We start from the raw sequence: 21,029 nt of genomic DNA on the forward strand, positions 1-21,029 counted from the left end.
AAAACGAAATAAGGTTCGTAATTCCGAAGGTTCGTTAATCCGAAAACGAAATAAGGTTCGTTAATCCGAAAATTAAATAAGGTTCGTATTTCCGAAAATGAAAAATTATTCATTTTGGTAACAAAAACGGTGTTGTCATTACAAGATTACACGATATTATGCAATGACGATCGATGATACATGCATGTGTTGTGGCCAAAAGCATGTATTTCATTAAGAATAGGCGCCCTGATCAAGCATAGGCTAATTTCGATTTTATCTGAGCAATTGCTGCCTAAGCAAATGGTTTAAAGATGCAGGGGATCAAGTGTGTTGGTCGCGTGCGAGTAACCTCTAGATAATAGGATTTGTATTGGAGGGGATGTCATTTTTAATAACAGCTTCTGCTGGTAATAAAAATAATAATAATGATCCTTGTGAGATGTTGAAAGCGCGAATCGCAAGCTCAAACTAGTAGACATTTCATGTAACAAGACGTGAACTTAAACATTCTGAACAGTTTTTTTAATCGTGAGAAAGATGTGTATCTTTCTAAAGAAATTATTAACTCGAGGGTGAGCTGTAATTTGTTTATATACTGACCTGTTTTAAGGACTGCATTTAGTGACTGAATAGAATATATATCTCACGAACTAAATAATGAGAGCGCGAACCGCAAGCTTAAAATTTGTGATATTCCACCTGAAAACTGGACATTTTATATTTTTTTGTAACCAGGAATAGAATGAGTTCCTCAATAAACAATACTTGATGCGAGCGAGAAACGTGAGCCAAAATTTTCCGATTTCCAACCTGAAAACTGGACATTCTAAGCATTCTTGTAAAAAAAATAATAGCTGGGAGAACAGTTTTCAGAACTGAAGTGGCTTCCCTGGGTAAATAATATCTATATCATTATTATCATTCTAGGCCTTCATGAAATTTCCAAAAGTTTGAGCACGTGATTCGATCGCAACATCTCATAAGGATGCCCTTTTAACAGTAATTGACCAAAAAGGCGAATTTTACATCTTCAGATTTGATTTCTTTCCCCCCCCCCAAACCGCTTGCTCGCTACGCTCGCAGAAATGAAACGTAAATATTTAATTTATCAATCAGTGATCACTTAAATTTTTTGCTCAATTCAATTACTACAAAACACACAACCTCTTTACACAGATAATAATCTCATGGTGAAAATATACGTTTGCACCAAATTGCCCCTATTGGCCCCTTTTTGGCTTTGCCCCCCCCCCCAAGGAAAATATATTCCGCCGCCACTGGTTGAAACACGCATCTTCTTCATGGCTAACTGCAAAAAGTTCTTTAAATGTCCCCTTTAGATCAGGTCAGAGCTTATATATTTAAAATTTCTGTTTGCGATCTTGCTCGCAGTTATTATCTAAAGTTAGTTACATAGGCATTTCGTTTTGAAGATCACAAACATATTGCCCATCATATTAAAAAAAAATATATAGCTCGCGCTCGCATTATTTAAAAAGGGTTTATCATGTTATTACATATTTACTTTATTTTATAAGTATAAAGCTAATTATTGACTGTTAGGACTACCCTTTCAAAGAAACAAACAAAAATCAATTTTAAGCTGCCGATCGAGGAAAATGTGGCTGAAAAAAATATTGCCCCCCCCCCCTATTTGACGAAAGTTGGATCCGCCGGGAGGGAGGCAGGGGGTACTTGCACCCCCAAAATGAAATAAAAAACAGGGAAATGAATATTTTCCAAAATGGGAAAGTTCCTTTTTCAAAAATAAATATGCCGTTTTTCGTGTTTTTTCGAAATAAAATACTCTTTTTAAAGTATACAAGTTAAGTTTTCAGGCTGGAATATTGCACATTTTCAGCTTGCGCTTCGCACTCTCATTCGATTGGTGAAATATGCTTCCTAAAGAGGCCACTAAATGCTTTCTTTAACAGGTTCCTTTTCTTGTCAGTATGTTTAAGCTGCGTTTTGCGCTCGTGTTAATTTTTTAGTTAGATGCACATCTTTTTAATGACAGCAGAAATCTGCTCGGATTTTTATTCTATTAAAATACCCTAGAGTTTTAGCTTGTGATTCACGCTCGCAACACCTCGCAATTATGCCATTTTAAGAATAATTGACCCCCAAAACATTTTACAACTTCACCTTTGAATTTGTTTTACCAAGCCGCTCGCTCATTACACTCTCTCCCAAAAAATAAAGCCTAAATATACGTTTTGCCATAATAAGAAATCACTTCAAAAAAGGTTTTTCTCTACTTAATCACTATCAAACACACAATGACTTCAAGCAGATGATAATCTTAAGGGGAAAATATTACCAAAGTGTCCATTTCGACGTATGAGTTTCATTTTTTGGTTTTACCCCCCAAACGAAAATTCGTTCGGCCGCCCTTGCCTTCCCATCCTCATAACGATTGAACGGCAACAGTGTCCCCCGCCCCCACCCCCCTTGCCTCTGCTTTCCCGGTTTTCATTTTTCGGATTAACGAACCTTATTTTGTTTTCGGATAAACGAACCTTATTTAGTTTTCGGATTAACGAACCTTATTTCGTTTTCGGATTAACGAACCTTATTTCGTTTTCGGATTAACGAACCTTCGGAAAAACGAACCTTATTTTGTTTTCGGATTAACGAACCTTCGGAACAACGAACCTTATTTCGTTTTCGGATTAACGAACCTTCGGAACAACGAGTTATTTCGTTTTCGGATTAACGAACCTTCGGAACAACGAACCTTATTTCGTTTTCGGATTATCGAACCTTCGGAACAACGAACCTTATTTCGTTTTCGGATTATCGAACCTTCGGAATAACGAACCGTCGGAATAACGCCACAAATGTTCGGATTAACGAACCCTTTTTCGTTTTCGGATTAACGAACATCGAGGTATAGGCAATTTACGTGTTTCGGAAATACGAACCTTCGGAATAAAGAACCTTCGGAATTACGAAGCTTCGGAATTACGAAGTGTAACCCTCCTCCATACACCGAGGCCATCGTGACGATATTTGCTTTACACTGAGCTGTGATTTACATGAAATGGCTGAGGCTTGATTTTCATTTTGTTAATCATTGTCAAGCTTGGAAAAAGTGTGGAGAAACAAGTATTAAATGAAAAATGAAATGTACACCCACTTTAAATGATGGAAACTTAGTGAAAAAATGCTGGAGATATCTGATATAAACTTTTGTTCAGATTCAGTTATGTTCTCAGATCCATGCAGCTGGCAGAAAAAGGGTTAAGGTTGAAACTAAGTGTTGAAATTTCAATTTAGGTGGCAAAATTGTTACAAAATGCTTGAATGTATCCGTTTTATTTCAATTGACTAAAAGTGCAAGGGAAGTGTATGAGAAATGTTTCGCAGGGAAAGTTTAATTTCGCCCTTTCCCCTTGACACAGCGTGAAAACGAGCATTTCTGCGCAAACAGATTTCTGCCAGCTTTACAAAATGGACAGTACTCACTCAAGTGTAACATTCTGTCAAAACTTTTACTTTCATTGGATAGATGAGACCCAAACCCAAGATTAAATGTGAAAAAATTACCCACATGTTGTATATTTTTAATTCCCAGGGCTTTTTCAAAGTGTAAACTTTTTTTTTGATACGCACTGTAGTTTGGTTTACAGTGCGTTGGTGATGCAAGGAAGTTCTGAAGGAACACATGCTAACAAAATCCTTTGAAAATATTTAGATTTTTTCCCCTTTTCACGTCAACTTTGTGACTCTATATAGCTGTGCCCCTACTCTAATTGTCGTCGCAGAGATTATCTCTTAGTTTCAAATTACAACTTTTATGCTGGAAACTGTAGAGGCCTAAAAATGTTCAAGTTGTTTCATAACTGTGGCAGCCGCACATCAAGAAAGTCAATTAAGCAAATATCTTTGAAGAGACAAGACAACGACCATGCACTAAAATTCACCTTATTCACCTTAGCTTGGGGGCTCGGATTTCTCCGTTCTTTCCCTCCATTTTTTAATCTTTTGCCCTTTTCCGCCTCTTCAAAGTTCGACCATAGAATGCAAAATGTAGGGGGGGGGGGGCGGGGGGCTTTCCATGCGTTCCCATTACAAGCCACGGCCAGCCATCATCTCGACATTTCGCCGGCCGCACCCCAATTGTATCGCACATGCGTTGAGTTTTCACACAAACGTGCCCATTTCGTATACATTCGTGTGCGTACATCTCTATGATATGATCGCACATGTGAACAGCTGATTTTGTTTACCGAATCTGTGTCGATAGTCCTCGCCGATTTCTTGTCGAAATGGGTACTGCTGAAGGAGAGAACCTCACAACATTGATACCCATGCCTGCTAAGAATATAGATACGTATGTATTGCATTTAAGTGGAATTTGTCTATTATTTTGACCCTGAATTGGAGTTATCAATTTGTAATTTTTTTAACAAGAGCCCCACGCATAGCAACTGATGTCAGTAGTACTACTACTAGTACTGTGAGCTGCAGATTTTTTTTTTTTAAAGAAATGCCACTCCTGCTGTGACTGAGTCTGTGTTCAAGGTGTTGTTTACTCTCTATAATTAAAAAGAAAATATTGCCTGTCACATTGTCAACCTTTCATAATAAATTTTGGCAGTTGCTGAATCTTTGCTTGTTTTCCAAACGGCAAAAACCTGTCCAGGCACAATTTGGGGAGACTTCCATATGTCCCTCCACTAATTTAAAAAAATACTTCCCCAAAACCCCCTTCTGTCTTTCTCTTTTTCTTCTTTTTTTTCTTCTTACCTCCCGGTGGGAACTTGGATTCGAACCTCTCGCTGCAGAACGAAGCATCTCCAGTCTGTCGCCTTACTCACTGAGCTAGTAGCAGGAATTGTTGAAAAAAATGCACCCATGGGTTCATATCGTCTCGCGAGTGAAGGATTATCAGTCATACGCACGCGACACACCACTACACTTCGAAAATACAGTGGGCTTTTGCCCACATAAAATATTTTGTTTAAATAAACATTCCACATCCTGCTATGACACTTACCGAATCATTTAGATTCTTCCGTGACTTCTCCTTGAAGTTTCTTTCTAAAAATATGTATATTTTCTTGATCTTTAGTGAAGATTTTACGGAGATAGAAATCAGTCAGCATTGATATCAATTTTCTCCTGAAGAGGGCGCGCGATTTATATTCATATCAAAGACACGACAAGGGAAAGAATAGGCACCTACACTATTTTACACGCATATCGACGCAAGCCATTACGCAAAGTCCGTGAAGTGTCCAATCTTTTCATTGTATAGACTTTGGTACACCGTATACGTATTATTGACGTTCGTCAAAGCTTGTACTGCTGGTTTCTTTCCAGGCACGTATATTATTTTCATTTTTTTTTTATCAGTCATCTTTTTAAATTAATGCAAATGAGTGTTATCATCACCAATAATAATCATTAATTATGTTTTTTGAAGGCATTTCATTAATTGGTGCCCATAATTAGTAAATTAATCATGAGGATTGCGCATTCAAAGAATTTAGATACAGTTATAAAATTACCGAGGAGCTGAATCAAGGTTGTGAAATTATTAGCGCCACCAACGGGCTTCCTTGTATTTCCGTGGAAGAGACAAGCGAAGTCACTTTCGAGGCCGAGGTAAGCAAAATGTGCTTTTTTTTATCGGATTATTATTTTATTATTATTTTATATTAAAAAAACTCTTGCTACTTACCGGCAAGAGCCCCGGTGCGTAGCGAGAAGGAGCTTCGGCAAATATTACTTCAGCAATGAAGCGATGTTTGCCGACTACTTCGAAATCCAGGGTCAAACACAGTCTATTGTACGAGGTTAGTACATACTAACCTCGTACAATGTGTGAGTGAAAAAAATGAAAGCCATGGGTTTCATAACAATTATCCTTCTTCTTCTTTCCTTGGTTGGCAACCAGTCAGAATTGACTATTTTTGCCACAGCTTTTGTTCATTTTCAGTAGCTTACTATATATTTTTTTCCATTCCTTTTTTCCTTCTCTCTCTTTCTTTTTATCAACCGATATTACGACTAGTCTACTCTCCAAGAGAATTGGGTATTTATTTTTCTGACTAAATAAACCGATGCCATTGGGAATTACACACACTCGAATTTTTGACGGAATAAAGCCATATTTTGGTATGTATCCGACTTTTCCTTCTTAAATCTCTTAGATATATGTTAGATAATTCTTGATAAACCTCCATATTTTTTTTTCAATTTTAGTGGAGGGGACATATGGAAGTCTTGCCCAATTTGGTCTTATCGTCCGATTTTTGTCTTATTTCATAGAAGTATATCAAAAGAATTGGACCAAAATAAAGATTATTATTCTGTTTTGGCCTGAAATGCACCAAAACAGGAAAAAAATGAACTTAAAAGGACAAGACAATAACTTCAGACCGTCGCGCAACTCTCACTTCCCTGGTTTATCCGAACTTAATATTTAAACATTTGGGGATTATGGCCATTGAGTCCCTGTTCAGATTGAGTTAGAACTTTGGTCTCTATAATTGGTGAGTGGAGCCATTTCAGCGGAACAACCAATATTACAAAGACCGAAGCTTTTGGTCTAGTATGATTATTAGATTTGTTAGATTTTATTTGTGAAGTCATATATGAGCAGCTGTCCGTGGAAAATGCATAAATTTCAATAATTTAATGGTTTGTGATGTATGATAAGTACTTCTTTCTGGAGCGGATGTCCAATTATTTGTTGATATACTGAAGGTACACTAAAACTCATTTTCATTTTTTTGAGAAAATGAAATTTAATTTTCTTTTTTTTATTTCACGATACATTATTTATATTTGCCATACAAATGTATGACTTGTGCTTGTGATCTCATGGGGAATGGGGAAAGTTGTATTCCTGGCCTTAAAACATGTGTTCATCAGTTATTTCCACTTATCTGATTATATCTTTTTTTTTTAACTGGTTTTCCCAGGAAATGTGAGATGTGCAAGCAGGAACCATCCAAGTACACCTGTCCAAGATGCCTGATAAAGACATGCTGGTAAGATCACCAAATTTTATGAAAGTTTTCTTCATTTCTCATAAATAAGTCGGGGGTGCATTTATCTTAAATCATTTGTAACTTGTATACGATGATATGTGTCACAATTTAACCGGAAAATTTGTTTTGAAAAATCAAGGCAGAAAATTTTGTAGAAATTGGCAGCATTGGTTAGAGATGTATAAATACAATATAAATAGTAATAATATTAATAATGAAAAAAAAATAGTTCTTGTACAGCGCATATCACATTATGATAACGTTTCAATCATTACCCCGGCTTTAGCTTTGCGGCCATAATTGCAGCGCACATGCATTTCAGGGAACTGATTCTTACCAGGTACCCATTACCTCACTCGAGTCCAGTGCATCACAATGTGGGTAAATTTCTTGCTGAAGAAAAACGATGCCACAGCTAGGATTTGAACCCATGACCCTCCGTTTCGAAGACCAAATACTAATCCGCTGGGCCACAACGCTTCACATATGAAATTTGAGGAATTACATTCGGACAAAATATCAGAGGGGCATTTCTTGCAGACTTATTGCATGTATGATGGTATACCATTATACAAAGATAATATTGGATTTGGTTGGCTACAGAGCCCTGTTACCATGGCAAATTAATATGCCATTCCACTAACTTATGAAGAATATGCTGTTTATCTCCTCTCTATACAGCTTATCATGTGTGAAGATCCACAAGTCTCAGAGAGGATGTTCTGGCGTTAGAGATAAGACTGCATACGTTCCTATCAAGAAGTTCACAGAGAATCACCTTTTGAGCGGTAAGTTAAGCTCTTATTTTCCTGAATAGTTGAGTGCAAGAGTTTAAGAATAAAGTTATAGTATCGAGCTCAAATTGTAGAGGATTCTACTTGATCTATCACTTGTATTTGACTAGAATGTTCTTCCTAAAGGCATGGTCACACCGCCCGAGCGCTGTTGGAGTGGTTGTGGAGCGGAGAGTAAAAAATCATCACTGATCGCTACCATTCTCCATTTTGGATTTCGATTGTTTTTTTGTTTTTGATTTATGTTTTTCGATTTTTTCCCCAATTTTGTGAGCAAAATTCTGCCCTCTTTCCCTACCACTCCATGACCGCTCCAACAACGCTTGGGCGGTGTGACCATGCCTTAAATAAATTGAAAATTCACAATGATTGTTCCACCTTCCCACAACACAAGTTTCCCATGTAGACTCTCAGAATTGTTTGAATTTCTATTTCAAACTTCTGTACAGCGTATTTTGTTTCCATGTTTCAAAAAAGAATATTGAGAAGTAGACCTGAATCAGACAAACCAGTCCACCAGTGCCCAACCACATTTGCTGGTTCCTGGTGCAATTTCCTGCAACGTCCGTGGACTGATCAAGTAAAGAAATACATTGGAAATTCGTTGTCAAAATCTTCAAAGTCTTTGACATTTGACCAATTTATATCATAAATTCCCGAGAAGTTTCATTTTATGTTATATTTTAATCAATCAAATGGGACTAAGGAAATGAGGTTACCAAATGCCATGCAGGACTTGTCAATCTTCTTGCTTTAATTGATCTGCCCACAACGTTGAATATTGTTGCACCCTAGGTGGACATGCTGCTATGTGGAGTAATTATGAGTTGCAAACAAACAAGCAGAAATGTGGTCATGCGCATACATAATGCATCAGTGTCAAAAAGTTATGGGCCGATTAGTTCAAATCATAGAATGATTTCAATAATTATTCATTATATAGGAAATTCTTAATTAGATGTTCTACTTCACTTTCATTTCCAGATTACCAATTGTTAGAAGACATGGACAGGAAGCGTTATTCTGCTCAGCAAGATGTGAAAAGCAAACCAGGCTACTTGAACTTTAGAGTGAGTTTCAAATATTGCATCTATTGTGTCACCCCCCCCCCCCCCCCCCGCTGCCCATTTAAATAGTTTGATATCACATATCCGTCTAAATCTCAATATGATGATGATGATGAATAAAGTTTGTGTTAATGACCCAAGCAAGTCAAATTGTAATAAACTGGCATTAGCAGCCACTTCTTAAAGGTCCACAAAGACTTCCTGTCTAGGAAGACTACACCCCCTTTTACTTTGGCTTTGCATATTAAAGCATTATTGAAAATATAAAAGGAGCCTGGTCATACTGATCATAGAGACCACTTTGTTTATTCTACTTCAGTAGACGTTATTGACAGCTTTTACTATATACGTGGGGGCATCGTGGTCTAGTGGTTAACACTCTTGTCTTTCAATCTGAGGGACATGAATTCGATTCCCAGCCATGGTCTGCTTTCCTTCGGCAAGAAATTTACCCACATTGTGCTGCTCTCAACCCAGGTGAGGTGAATGGGTACCAGATTGGAAGAAATTCCTCAAATGCTCGAGCGCCCGATCAAGGTAGCCATGCTAAATCCGGGTAACTGGGGTTATAATAACATAGTCATGTTAAGCAGGGCCCGCTGAGAGAACAGTTTCCAGAACTGAAGTGACTACCCTGGGTAAAATATGACATTATTATTATATACCATACATTAAAAAAACTTTTAATCTACCTATGAGATTGGATTAGATTAAGTAAAACTTGAATTGTTATATGAGAACCAGGGAGTCCCTCTACAAAGCCTATGCGAATCAGAGAACTTTCTATAAAGTACCAATTTTCATTGAAATTTGATTGCAGTGGAAGCTTGTGATTAAAAAGGCAGCTGAGAGAGGTGTAAGGCTGAGACTGTTACCACATTTCTTCTCTAAACACAAAGAAAACTCCACAACATTTTTAAAGAAGTAAGTTTTACCACTCTTATTTTTCTCCTTGGCTTTAGATGGTGTTTCAAGTAGCTCTGATACAAATGTGATTTGACCAAGCTTATCAATATAAATGATAATAATTATTATTTCTAATTTGCACTTTCTGATGAATCAGCACTCAAGGTGCTACATAAATGAGGGAAAAATGAAAGGAGATCACCCCCCCCCCCCCCATCTTAAGTTTTATGCAATCCAAGCTATTTGCTGACTTCATAAAGCTTGTTATAAGTGGGTGTCACAGATCTATGACAAAACTACATAAACGTGATTGACAAACATGTAGACACTGAATTGCCAACATTGTAGGAAGCAAGTGTTAAAGCTCTTTCACATTTTGTTTTATGTTTATTTTCCCAGACCTAAGGTATTAGCTTGGCATGTGAAGTGGATTTTTCCTCTTTCTGGTGCTGAATTCACAGATGTAAGGTAAGAATATTTATCTCTTAGTAGGCCATTTTTCTCATGAATTCTGTCATCTTCATTGGTCGATTTGTTTACGAGACAAACCTGTATTTATCTGTTTTACGAGGTCACAAAGTACCTGTTTAGTTTTTGGCTGTTTTAATGTTTCATTGCCCAGTGCTGTTTTCAACCATGTAATATGAAACAATATTCATAAAATCTGTTACATTAGGTTGATTCCCTTACTTTCAAACTAGTTATTATTAAGAAGGTCTCATTTTGTTACAAAGTAACAGCACAATATATCATAACTGACTTGAGTAAATTCAGGTTGTTTGTTATTAAATTTATATGATATAATAGGACGCAGATGTATTGCATCATATTCATTTGTACATGTCACGGAGTTATAACTCGTAATAGTGACCTTGATTGCATATTGCATGTAATGTAGTAAAAGGATTTTGTGTTTGATTATATGCTCTGTGTAGAAATATTGAATAAAGACTTTCTTAGAAAAAAAAGGTTACCTTATTGGTTGGCAATAGATCTGTTATTAAACACATTTCTATATTATCCATTATTATCTTGACAACATGTGGCTTTCCAAGGGTTTGCCCAACATAGCATTAAACTATGTATGAAAACTGCCTTCACAGTTTTGTTGTTTCAATACCCTGTTTTTAGGTTCCTCGGAAAGAAACATCCATAAGTTCAAATCCCTTGTGGTACACATTGAATCTGTAGTTTTGCAAATTTACATGCATGAATTATTTTCTATTTCATGGCGGAGTAACAATAAATGTGGGAGACTTTTCCCATTTAGCGTTAACTTATTTTCTAATAGCCTGGTAGTGATCTTGGTATATAATATATATCTTTGTTTTTATCCAATGTAAGACTGAATGAGGACGTTATTTTGAGAGAAGCATTAGACAAGTATCTTCATCCTCAAAAAGCCGATCCTGTCATCCGACAAAGGTGGGTCTTTGTAGATATAATCTGATTGAATTAGACATTTCAAAGATTCATATTCACATGTTTCCATATGTATATTTATGATTTTGAAAACTATAATGCAATTTGCAAGAAAGCAAGCTTGTCAAGCCAAGGAACATGTAACGATGGCGACGTGCATTTTTGATAGATAGACAAACAATGGAAAAAATAATTGATCAAGTGAAAACATTTATAAGTAAAAAAAAATGTGTGGATGTTTCCTATCTGAAACTGAAAGGCATGTGTATTATCATGTATGTGTATGGAAACTAAGTCCTCAGAATTACAAATAATGTACATGTTGAGATCATATCCCTATAAACAAATTACACGGGGGAGGGGTGGTGGGGGCTCATGGCGATTTGCCCCCAATATTCTCAAAACTTCAAAAGAGTCTGAGAAATTAAAAAAGAGCCCCAAAGAACAAGGATATGTTCCTTTTATAGTAGTTTCAAATGTGAAAGATTATCACTTTCACAGTTGTTAACCTTTTTATAGAATACTTGAGCAAAATCATTAGCTTCAAAGCAACTAGTGAAATTGATCAATCCTCCAAGACCCATATTTCATCCTTTATCCCTTTCTACCTCATGGATTTTACAATCTTGTTCTTATATTTTTTTTTCCATTTTGAGCTGATCACACTTCAAAATACAATATGTCTTCTGAATCTCACTTCCCACTTTCCAGACAGCTTAACAATTGACACAGTTATGTTACATTTCAGCCCTAAAGTCACAGCATACCCCCAAAGTATAGGTCACTGGGATCACCTTTCGATAACCCTCGGGTCAAATTTGAAATGGAGACAGTCTGCTGCTACTTGATATTCATTTCATGTTTTAAAGAGTTTAACCTAAGGAGGATTGTGTCATATGTAGTTTATCTCTGTCATCTATGCTTTGATGTAAAGGCAAAAGGAACTACAATATGATTGGATAAACTTGAGCAATATGACCATCCTGTTTCTTATTTAATTACATAAATATGAATTGTATGATTTGATTGATAACAGCTTCTCTGCTTATTTGTTGATTGTAATTTGCCATGAGCTGTTATCTTTGACCCCATTTACCCGTTTGATATGTTGTTTTAGGTGCCTAAAACGATTTCTTTTTATTAGAACATTTTTACTCAGGGCATCATAAATTCGATGTCACCCATGGCCATCTGTGTGTATGAGTGGCCTCTCGTTCACCCTAAGGATTTATTGTGTTTCTTAATTTTATTATTGTTTCTTTTTTGAGCTGTATAAACCAATGTGTACATTAGGAAAAAATGACTTAAGTTTTAAAAATAATAACAGTAATGTTGGCTACTTATATAACGCTTAGTTCTACCTTTCGGTGTTCATGGCGCTTTAAAAAGCCACTGCTATTATTATTACCCTGGCTAAGCTACATGTAGGCAACCAATTAAGGCGCACACAACTTTTTTAGGAATTACTTCCTGCCGGTACCCATTTACATCACCTGGGTCGAGTGCAGCACACAGTGGATGAATTCCTTGCTGAAGGAAATTACGCCATGGCTGGGATTTGAACCCACGACCCTCTGTTTCAAAGTCCGGAGACTAGTCCACTGGGCCACAACGCTCCGCAAATATAGAATTTCAGGCCTGATGCTGTATGAAAAGAAATGAATATATATCAAATGTGGCATGAAGTTCTTTTCACAACCATTAGGTCTGCAAGTACTTTTCTGGATGTGTGTATCATAGAATATTTTTATGGAATGAGGAATGATATAACATACATGTACCCCAGGGCTCCGTAACACAAAGATTAGCGATCAATCGCTAAATGAACTGACCAATCAATATCAATGTTACACGCGTATTTGGTTTTAAATACTAACCAGGGACCAATCTGTGCGCTACGTTCATATTTGCAATCCATCGCAAAAGGTTGTGTTACGGAGCCCTGGTATTCCAATATTTGATTGAGACTTTGTTATGACGATTTATGTGAATATTTCTAAAATACATTACACGTACATGACAAGGAACGCAAAATCGTTTTTTTGTGTGTGCCACATTTGGAATAATGGCCAGCAAAATGCATAACATTATTTTAATGAGATTTTTTTTTTGTACTTATTTCTGACAGATTAAAGAAGTATTGTTCCAGAGGAATGGATGATGTAATGGTTTATATGAAGGTTGAAGACACACCTGCTAACACTGTAAGGTATGCTGAAAAACAAATGAAATTGTTATTACCAAGTTGGTGTCTCCTTTCTCTGTTTATCTTGCATTGCCCTTTTATTCAAACTATGCTAGTTTTCTCCCTTGAAATGTGAGCAGAAATGGAAGAATAAAAAATCTCTGTAAACATTCTGATTAAAATATGGTATGTTGTGCTGTTTCTGATGTGGGTGTGAGTATCTTAAGTTTTCCTATTCATTATGCTCTCTTAACTGATAAATAAAGTGAAGTATGTGATCCTTTTTTACATGTGCGGATAGGCTTTCCAAAAATATTTTTTTAATAGTTTAATTTTGATCTATACTTTATCCATTCTATCTTTAATAGTTTGCAATTGGTTAGTAGACAGAATGGCCGTAGAGAATTTGGAGTAGACCATACAGAATTAGACCAAACGGAAAGTAGGCACAGTGGTGGTAGACCAAGTGGCAATTTACCAATATCCTTTTGTCACCTTACAGGTACCACAGCATAGGTTTAGATAGGACTCTTGGTGCTAACCTAAAAGGGAAGATTGTTGTAGAGTATCCAACATTCCATGTTGTACTACGAGAGAATGCTGAAGATTATCATTGGCATGATGATGGTAAGTAAAGTGTAGCATTGGTAGTAAACTTTGGTGTAGTAGAGGCAAGATTGTAGTAGAGTACCCTATATCATATGTTGTAGTACAAGATAACATGGAACAATTACATGACAGTGGTAAAATAAGGCATAGCATGTTAACCCTTGGTGTTGACTTCCTTAAAGGGAAGATTGTTGTAGAGTACCCTACTTTCAATGTTATACTATTAGAGAACACTGAAGAGTATCAATGCCATGACAGTGGTAAGTAAGGCATAGCTTTGGTGTTTAGTGCTTGGTGTTAATCTCAAAGAGAAGATTTTTGTAGAGTACCCTACTTTCAATGTTATACTATGAGAGAATGCTGAAGAGTATCAATGCCATGACAGTGGTAAGTAAAGCATAGATTTGGTGTTTAATGCTTGGTGTTAATATCAAAGAGAAGATTTTTGTAGAGTACCCTACTTTCAATGTTATACTACGAGAGAACACTGAAGAGTATCAATGCCATGACAGTGGTAAGTAAAGCATAGATTTGGTGTTTAATGCTTGGTGTTAATCTCAAAGAGAAGATTTTTGTAGAGTACCCTACTTTCAATGTTATACTAAGAGAGAACACTGAAGAGTATCAATGCCATGACAGTGGTAAGTAAAGCATAGCTTTGGTGTGTAGTGCTTGGTGTCAACCCTTGGTGTTAATCTCAGAGGGAAGATTCTTGTAGAGTACCCGACATTCCATGGTGTAATGTGTCATAACACCAGACAGTGTCACTTGCATGACAAAGATATATTTGGTGTTAACCCTTGTTCATTTTAAAGGCAAGATTGTTGTAGAATACCCTTTATTCTGTGTTTCATTACAAGCTGATACTGAACAGTAATAGTGTATACCAACCAGATTGCCTGAAATATTTCACAAGAAGAGGGACAATGTATTTCATAAAGTAAAACAATAATTTGACACAATTCTTCCTATACGTTTTACAGATAATGAATCCCATCCAAGTTCTTCAGAATCAAGTAGTAACTCAACGGATCTAAGCCAGACCAAGGAAGAAAAGGATATTGGAGAAAAGGAAATACTTCCAGGAGAATCGACGTCACATGGAGAAGATGATAGGACTCAGCCTTCAAATATACAGGACCAAAATATAGATGATGAGGGGGATGATGATGGTCCCCCGGAAGAAACATCATCAAACCAAGTGGAAGATACCAGATGAAAGTGAACAAAATAAGAACTGTAATTTCTGAAGGTTTCCATGGCAACAAAGGAAAGAGGGTAGAGGCTTCACGGTACACCATGAATTCATTTGTGGGCAAGTATTAGTCCTGAAAATGACAACCCAAACAGAGTATATATAGCTTGCAAGAAAACACTTGCTGAAATGTCAAGTTTGGGTAGTCCTTTTGGGGACCATCACATACCCACAAAAGAATATGTGTTGTACTGTGATGTTAAGAACTGTTGCATTCTTAGGTCAACTTGAAAGGTCGTTATCATTCTTATCATGTGTATCAAATTCCAAGAGTTGATAACTTCAAAGTGAAATTTGTCACCACTTTTATTGTGTGTGTAATTGCAGTGTGTTCACAGTCTTTTACAGTGGGAAGATGTCACCAGCAGTGACCAAATAAACAGCATTAAATTAAAATGGTGACAAATGATATGATAATACCAATATTTGTTCCTTAACTTTATAATTTTTTTATTGTCTCACATGCAAAGCATTGTGAGACTATAGGCGCCGCTTTTCCAACGGCGTCGGTGGCGGCGTCAACTCCAAATCTAAGTTTTTGAAATGACAGCATAACATAGAAAATATATGGACCTAGTTCATGAAACTTGAACATAAGGTTAATCAAGTATCACTGAACATCCAGCATGAGTTTCACATCACATGACCAAGGTCAAAGGTCATTTAGGGTCAATGAACTTTGGCCGAATTGGGGGTATCTCTTGACTTAATGACTGAAAGTTTATGGATCTGTTTCATGAAACTTGGACATAATAGTAAGCAAGTATCACGGAACATCCTGTGCAAGTTTCCGGTCACATGACCAAGGTCAAAGGTCAATGAACTTTGGCTGAATTGTTTTTTTTTTTGTTGAATTACCATCATATCTCTGTAAGTGTATTGGTCTAATTCATAAAATGTGGACATAGAGTAACAGAGTATCACTGAACATCTTGTGCGAGTTATAGTAGTTTTCTAAGTCAGCACTGCTACTGTATTGAATCGCGTGATGCAGGTGAGACGGCCAGAGGCATTCCACTTGTTGAATATAAGCAGATGAAGTCAGGTGGTACTTCTCGAACCCAAGGCCCAATATCAACCAATCAGTCCTATCTTATTTCTGTTTCTGTTTTCTTGATTCTGTTTCTGGTAACTCACGTAGGAACTCGACAGGACAGCGTTTTGCTTGTAAAAGCCAAGCTGGTATATAACCAATTACCTAAGAAACATTTTACGTCTGGGACAATCAGTCATGGTGGCTGACCTTATAGACGACACTATGTCACCCTTTAATGTCATAATTACATGTGTACCAAATTACCAATGCATTTGGGCTCAGCTTCATGAAACAGGTTGAAGTCTCAAGTTCATATACGTTCCATTAACATGCCTACAATGAGTATGTGTTCTACGGAGTAATCAATTACTAAATCCTATAACAGTTTTGTGGAATGGGGTCCCTGACTGATGATTCCAGCAGAACAGGCCTTTCTGGATATATTGTGCTTGTTTACAGATATTTCTTGAGTGGATGCCATATGTTTGCTATTGTCTACATACCTTCCAAATATCAATGGTGTGTTGGCTCAGTTGGTAGAGCGTTCATCTCACAACCGGGAGGTCGGGGGTTCGAACCCCGGCCGCGTCAGACCAAAAGACGTTAAAAGATGGGGGTTGCTGCTACCCTGTTTGGCGTTCAACAATTAAAGAGATAGAGCCCTGTCGATCTGGCGCTGCACAGCGGCTGCTGGGCCCACGATCAATTGAGCAAAACAAATTTTCATTTCATTTCTGGTGTCTATTTCGAATAATAAAAAATATGGATTTAAATAAAGGTTCTTGATGAATTGTGAGCTTGTTAGAAGAGTGTGAGACATAGCAACAAGTGATAAATGCAAACTAGATTCCAAGTATTTATTCAACATTGAATTATGAAATACCTTGTAATGAAGTACTGTTAGTCTGGTCCAGGAAAGAACTGTTCATAATTTGAATGATATCTTTTAGATATGTCTATGTACCTGTTTAGTAGTTTATTGCTTTTAACAATTTATGTTTCTTGGGGTCTGACAATGATATTAATAAGCCTGAATGAACTATCATTAGGAATCCACTTTGCAGTATAATATTATATGTTGGGCTAGCTCTTGGGTTGTTTGGAACAACTAAGATGCTTTTTAGGGTGGAGTTCCAACAGGCACCAAAAAAAACACCAACAGATGCCCATTTCTGATGAAGAACAAAACAAATTACAGCTGCACTGTTGCCATGGTGTCTGATGGTTAAAGTTGCCTGAAAAAAGTCTTCATACTATGGATGAATTCAACGGGGGGGCAGGTTCCTTTTTTTTGTCAGGTCATGAGTTCTCAATTTTTTGGCATACCATAGAGGTATGCCACATTTGATGCCACAGGAATTAAATGTATAAGACACCAAATGCTTCATTGGATTTTTCTTGCAGGTTTTGTCGACAAAAGCTTCCTGTGTGTGGACTACAGAGTTACTGGCTTGATACAAAAGGAAATATGCTTCTGTAATGATAATAGCTTTCACTGTCTCTGGTTGGGTAATCAATGATTTTTTTTGCAATTGCGACAGGGATGGATACAACAACACAGTAAATGGTTTGAAAATGCCCGTCAAATGACAATGAACAGCTGGGAGGTCTTTGTAAAAAATTGGTAAAAAGGAAGAGTAGTTTCGTCCCAGTTGTCTGAGCTTACAAAAGATTGCAAAGATGTCGTTTGTCCAGAAGTCATGATGAAACGGCTCTTTAGATGATTCACCAATTATAGACAAGATGTCATGGTTGTTCATTGTCATGAAGGGTATTTCACAATACATTTTCTATGTTCTTGAATGTGTTGTGCGTCATGGAACCAAAATTTCCCTGATATGAGCAGACACATAGCTCAGCTATTCAAGGGGATGGCAGTTATATTTCCTCTGGTGAATAAATAAACTCCATTATTTTTATTATTCTTTTGTAATAAGGATTATGTGAAAGTTAATAAATTAACATGCAAGTTGCTTCTTTTATATTTAACACTTGGAAATGTGTAAATGATTATATTTTTTCTTAAAAAAAGGAAACTGGTGATACAGTGAATGGAGGGAGAGAAAAAAAAATAGAATGGATACAAAGGGAGAAAGAGAGGGGGGCAAGAAAAGGGGAGAGGTGAATGGACCAATAGAGATAGAAACCTAGGTAAAAAGAAATAAAAGGAGAGGAGAGAAACAAAGATGTGAAAGATGGAGACTAGCAGAGATAGAGATAAGGTGAGAAATAGAGTGGGGGGGGGGGGGGAGATTAGGCGGGTTAGGTAATTCACGATAAATTTAAAATAAGATGAATGGTGGAGTTGGTGGGAAATCATAATTTTGAGTGATTCACCGGCCAGTTCTGAGACAGCGAGAAAGAGGGAGAGGTTGGGGTCGAAATTTGAAAGGACATGTAGGAAAATATCTGGTGGATATCAGGTTAAAATAAAGAAACTGTAACAGAGATTTCTGACAATTAAAGCCGGTAAAATCGTGCAATCATTGAGAGGAAGCTACAGAGAATAAGTAAAGAAGTACAACAAAAGATAGGCTAGGTGAATTATAAAATATTAGGAAGTTTGAGACAGAGAAAGCATATATCTCTATGATCAGATAACGACCTGCAAATAGGCAATTACCAATTAAGACAAGATGAAGAGAATAAATAAGGAGAACACATTAAATAAAGATGCGATTTTTTTTTTCGTTAAGAAGTTTAAAGAGACAAACATAAACATCGGAGAGAAGACGGCGATATAACAACAAAAGAGGTACACTGGCCAATTAAAGTAATATAACAGATAACCTAGCAAATATTTACAGAAAGACTGAAAAAAAAGACATGTCCGTAAAAAGAACAGTGAAGAATGACCGAAAACAAATTATGAGATCATATATTTTTTGATATATCCTCTATATCTCTCCCAACTACTTGTGAAAAGTTTGAAATCGTCTGCAGGTTGTGTAATACAATCAGAATCAGATCAGATCAGTGATCAGATGATACGAAAAACATATAATATATGAATAATATCTATAATATATAAAGAAGAAGCTTGTGAGAGGGGCCTTAATTACACTAAATGAGATATAAATAATGAAGGAAAATGCATCATTAGCAAACTTAATATATGAACTGCAGATATGTACATAAAATAAAGAAAAGGGCGATTCCACACTAGAACTTCAAAAATATCTTAAATTTCAACATACTTTCAATAAGTCATAAGTAGTGTAATATTTTACTATGATACCTAAATTTTATGAAAATTATGAGTTTTAACCAAAAGTGAAGACAGATATAGTTTTAATTGGGGGAACAATGGAATTTTAAATTTTCAATAATTTTGCTCATTGAATAGTCAAGTACAAACACCGCCTGAAACAATTATTTGCAAAGCAAGAGAAGATTGAAAATATTGCAGGTCAATAGAATAATATATCATTGATGGTTCCAAATAATATTTACAACATTTTCATGATCCATAATAGGGGCAGCCCTGATTTTTCCGAACCTATTTTTGGCAATGTCCCGTACGACACATGACAATGCAAAAGTTTTTCCTACAATTTTATTTTTGATGATGCAATTTCATAAAATCAGTTTCTCTTTGTTTGACCCATGGGTGATCGATTTATCCCATAAGGATCTAATTACTGCCCTTCATTTTTCAATTATTGTCCTATTAAAAGTTGTCCCGTACGACACACAATATAATAATGCATTTAATTGCAGGATTTGGATTCAGAAAAAATAAATAGTAGGCATGTTTAAATTCATTTAACTGATTTAACATAAAGTGAACTGAAAAAGTACTTTGTTTATCTCCATAGAACATGAAATAGGTGATTCTAAACATTTTAATTAATTTCATGTAGGCTTATTCTTTTGTGAATCCCTTCAGCTAAACTGGTGATTTTCATTGATCGGAGCAGGTTAATTTCTTTTCATTGAGCATGTAAGAAAACTTTTATAATTATTTAAACCTATCCTGGAAGATGACTTCCTCTTGTATGCTAATGTGGAATTATTATAAGATGTAAAAAAATACATATCAATCACCATGATCATCTATCGGACTTCCCTTGATGATCACTAGTTTTTTTATATACAGTATTGAAACTCCTTACCTTTTTCAAGTTGTAAAAAAAATCTTGAAAATAAGACAAACCATATGGTTACATGAAAATTTAATGCAGATGGGTTTGAAAAAGTAGAACCGCATTTCTTTAGAAAAAAAATTGTGGAATTACTAGTGACATTTGTGACATATATCATGTAGATATACATTTTATATAAAAAAATTATAACATTTTAGCCCCATAATTTACACAAAGTTTCATTCATTCATTGTTTGAATAGTGTTTGGAAATCATCAATTAATTACCTTAAAAAAACTTCACACAAACCTCAAGTTTTTCAGCTCTAAATGCTGTGAACACTTGTACATTTCCCATCATGAAAAAAATTATAACATATTGCTCCCAATTGTATATATTGAGGTTACTTAATTATATTGTCCTGAATGACTACTTATTAAAAGATTTTTCATAAAAAATGAAGAATTTAGGGGCAATGCTCCTGATTGATAAAAAGTTCATTTTTTTTTAATTCAGGCTGCCCAGTACAACATGCAAGTGCCTGTACAACACACAATTGTCCCGTACGACACACAAGTGTCCCGTACGACACATTATTTTGTTTATGATATATTGACAGAAATATTCAGCTAATAGCGGTTTCTAACCTAATGAATGTCTTAGTTTGATAGGATTATCATTATC

At 36.1% G+C, this 21,029-nt stretch overlaps 1 protein-coding gene across 1 annotated transcript; it reads left to right on the forward strand.

Moving 5' to 3' along the window:
• The first annotated feature begins 4,084 nt into the window (after positions 1-4,084).
• Positions 4,085-15,476, forward strand: LOC121429225 (box C/D snoRNA protein 1-like). The gene is made up of 10 exons (XM_041626185.1): positions 4,085-4,318; positions 6,918-6,986; positions 7,668-7,774; positions 8,765-8,850; positions 9,668-9,771; positions 10,153-10,221; positions 11,098-11,178; positions 13,304-13,384; positions 13,863-13,987; positions 14,953-15,476. The coding sequence occupies exons 1-10, from the start codon at positions 4,254-4,256 to the stop codon at positions 15,186-15,188; spliced, it is 1,023 nt and encodes a 340-aa protein (XP_041482119.1). The 5' UTR covers positions 4,085-4,253; the 3' UTR covers positions 15,189-15,476.
• Positions 15,477-21,029: the final 5,553 nt, after the last annotated feature.

This window comes from Lytechinus variegatus, chromosome 15 (assembly GCF_018143015.1).
Source record: "Lytechinus variegatus isolate NC3 chromosome 15, Lvar_3.0, whole genome shotgun sequence".
NCBI classification, from domain to species: Eukaryota; Metazoa; Echinodermata; class Echinoidea; order Temnopleuroida; family Toxopneustidae; genus Lytechinus; species Lytechinus variegatus.

Bases quoted from the DNA above. Each gene is read 5' to 3' on its own strand.
- LOC121429225 (XM_041626185.1), top strand. From the start codon at position 4,254: ATGGGTACTGCTGAAGGAGAGAACCTCACAACATTGATACCCATGCCT. The intron at 6,987-7,667 runs GTAAGATCACCA...CTCTCTATACAG, and splicing joins TGCCTGATAAAGACATGCTG to CTTATCATGTGTGAAGATCC. The intron at 10,222-11,097 runs GTAAGAATATTT...ATCCAATGTAAG, and splicing joins GCTGAATTCACAGATGTAAG to ACTGAATGAGGACGTTATTT.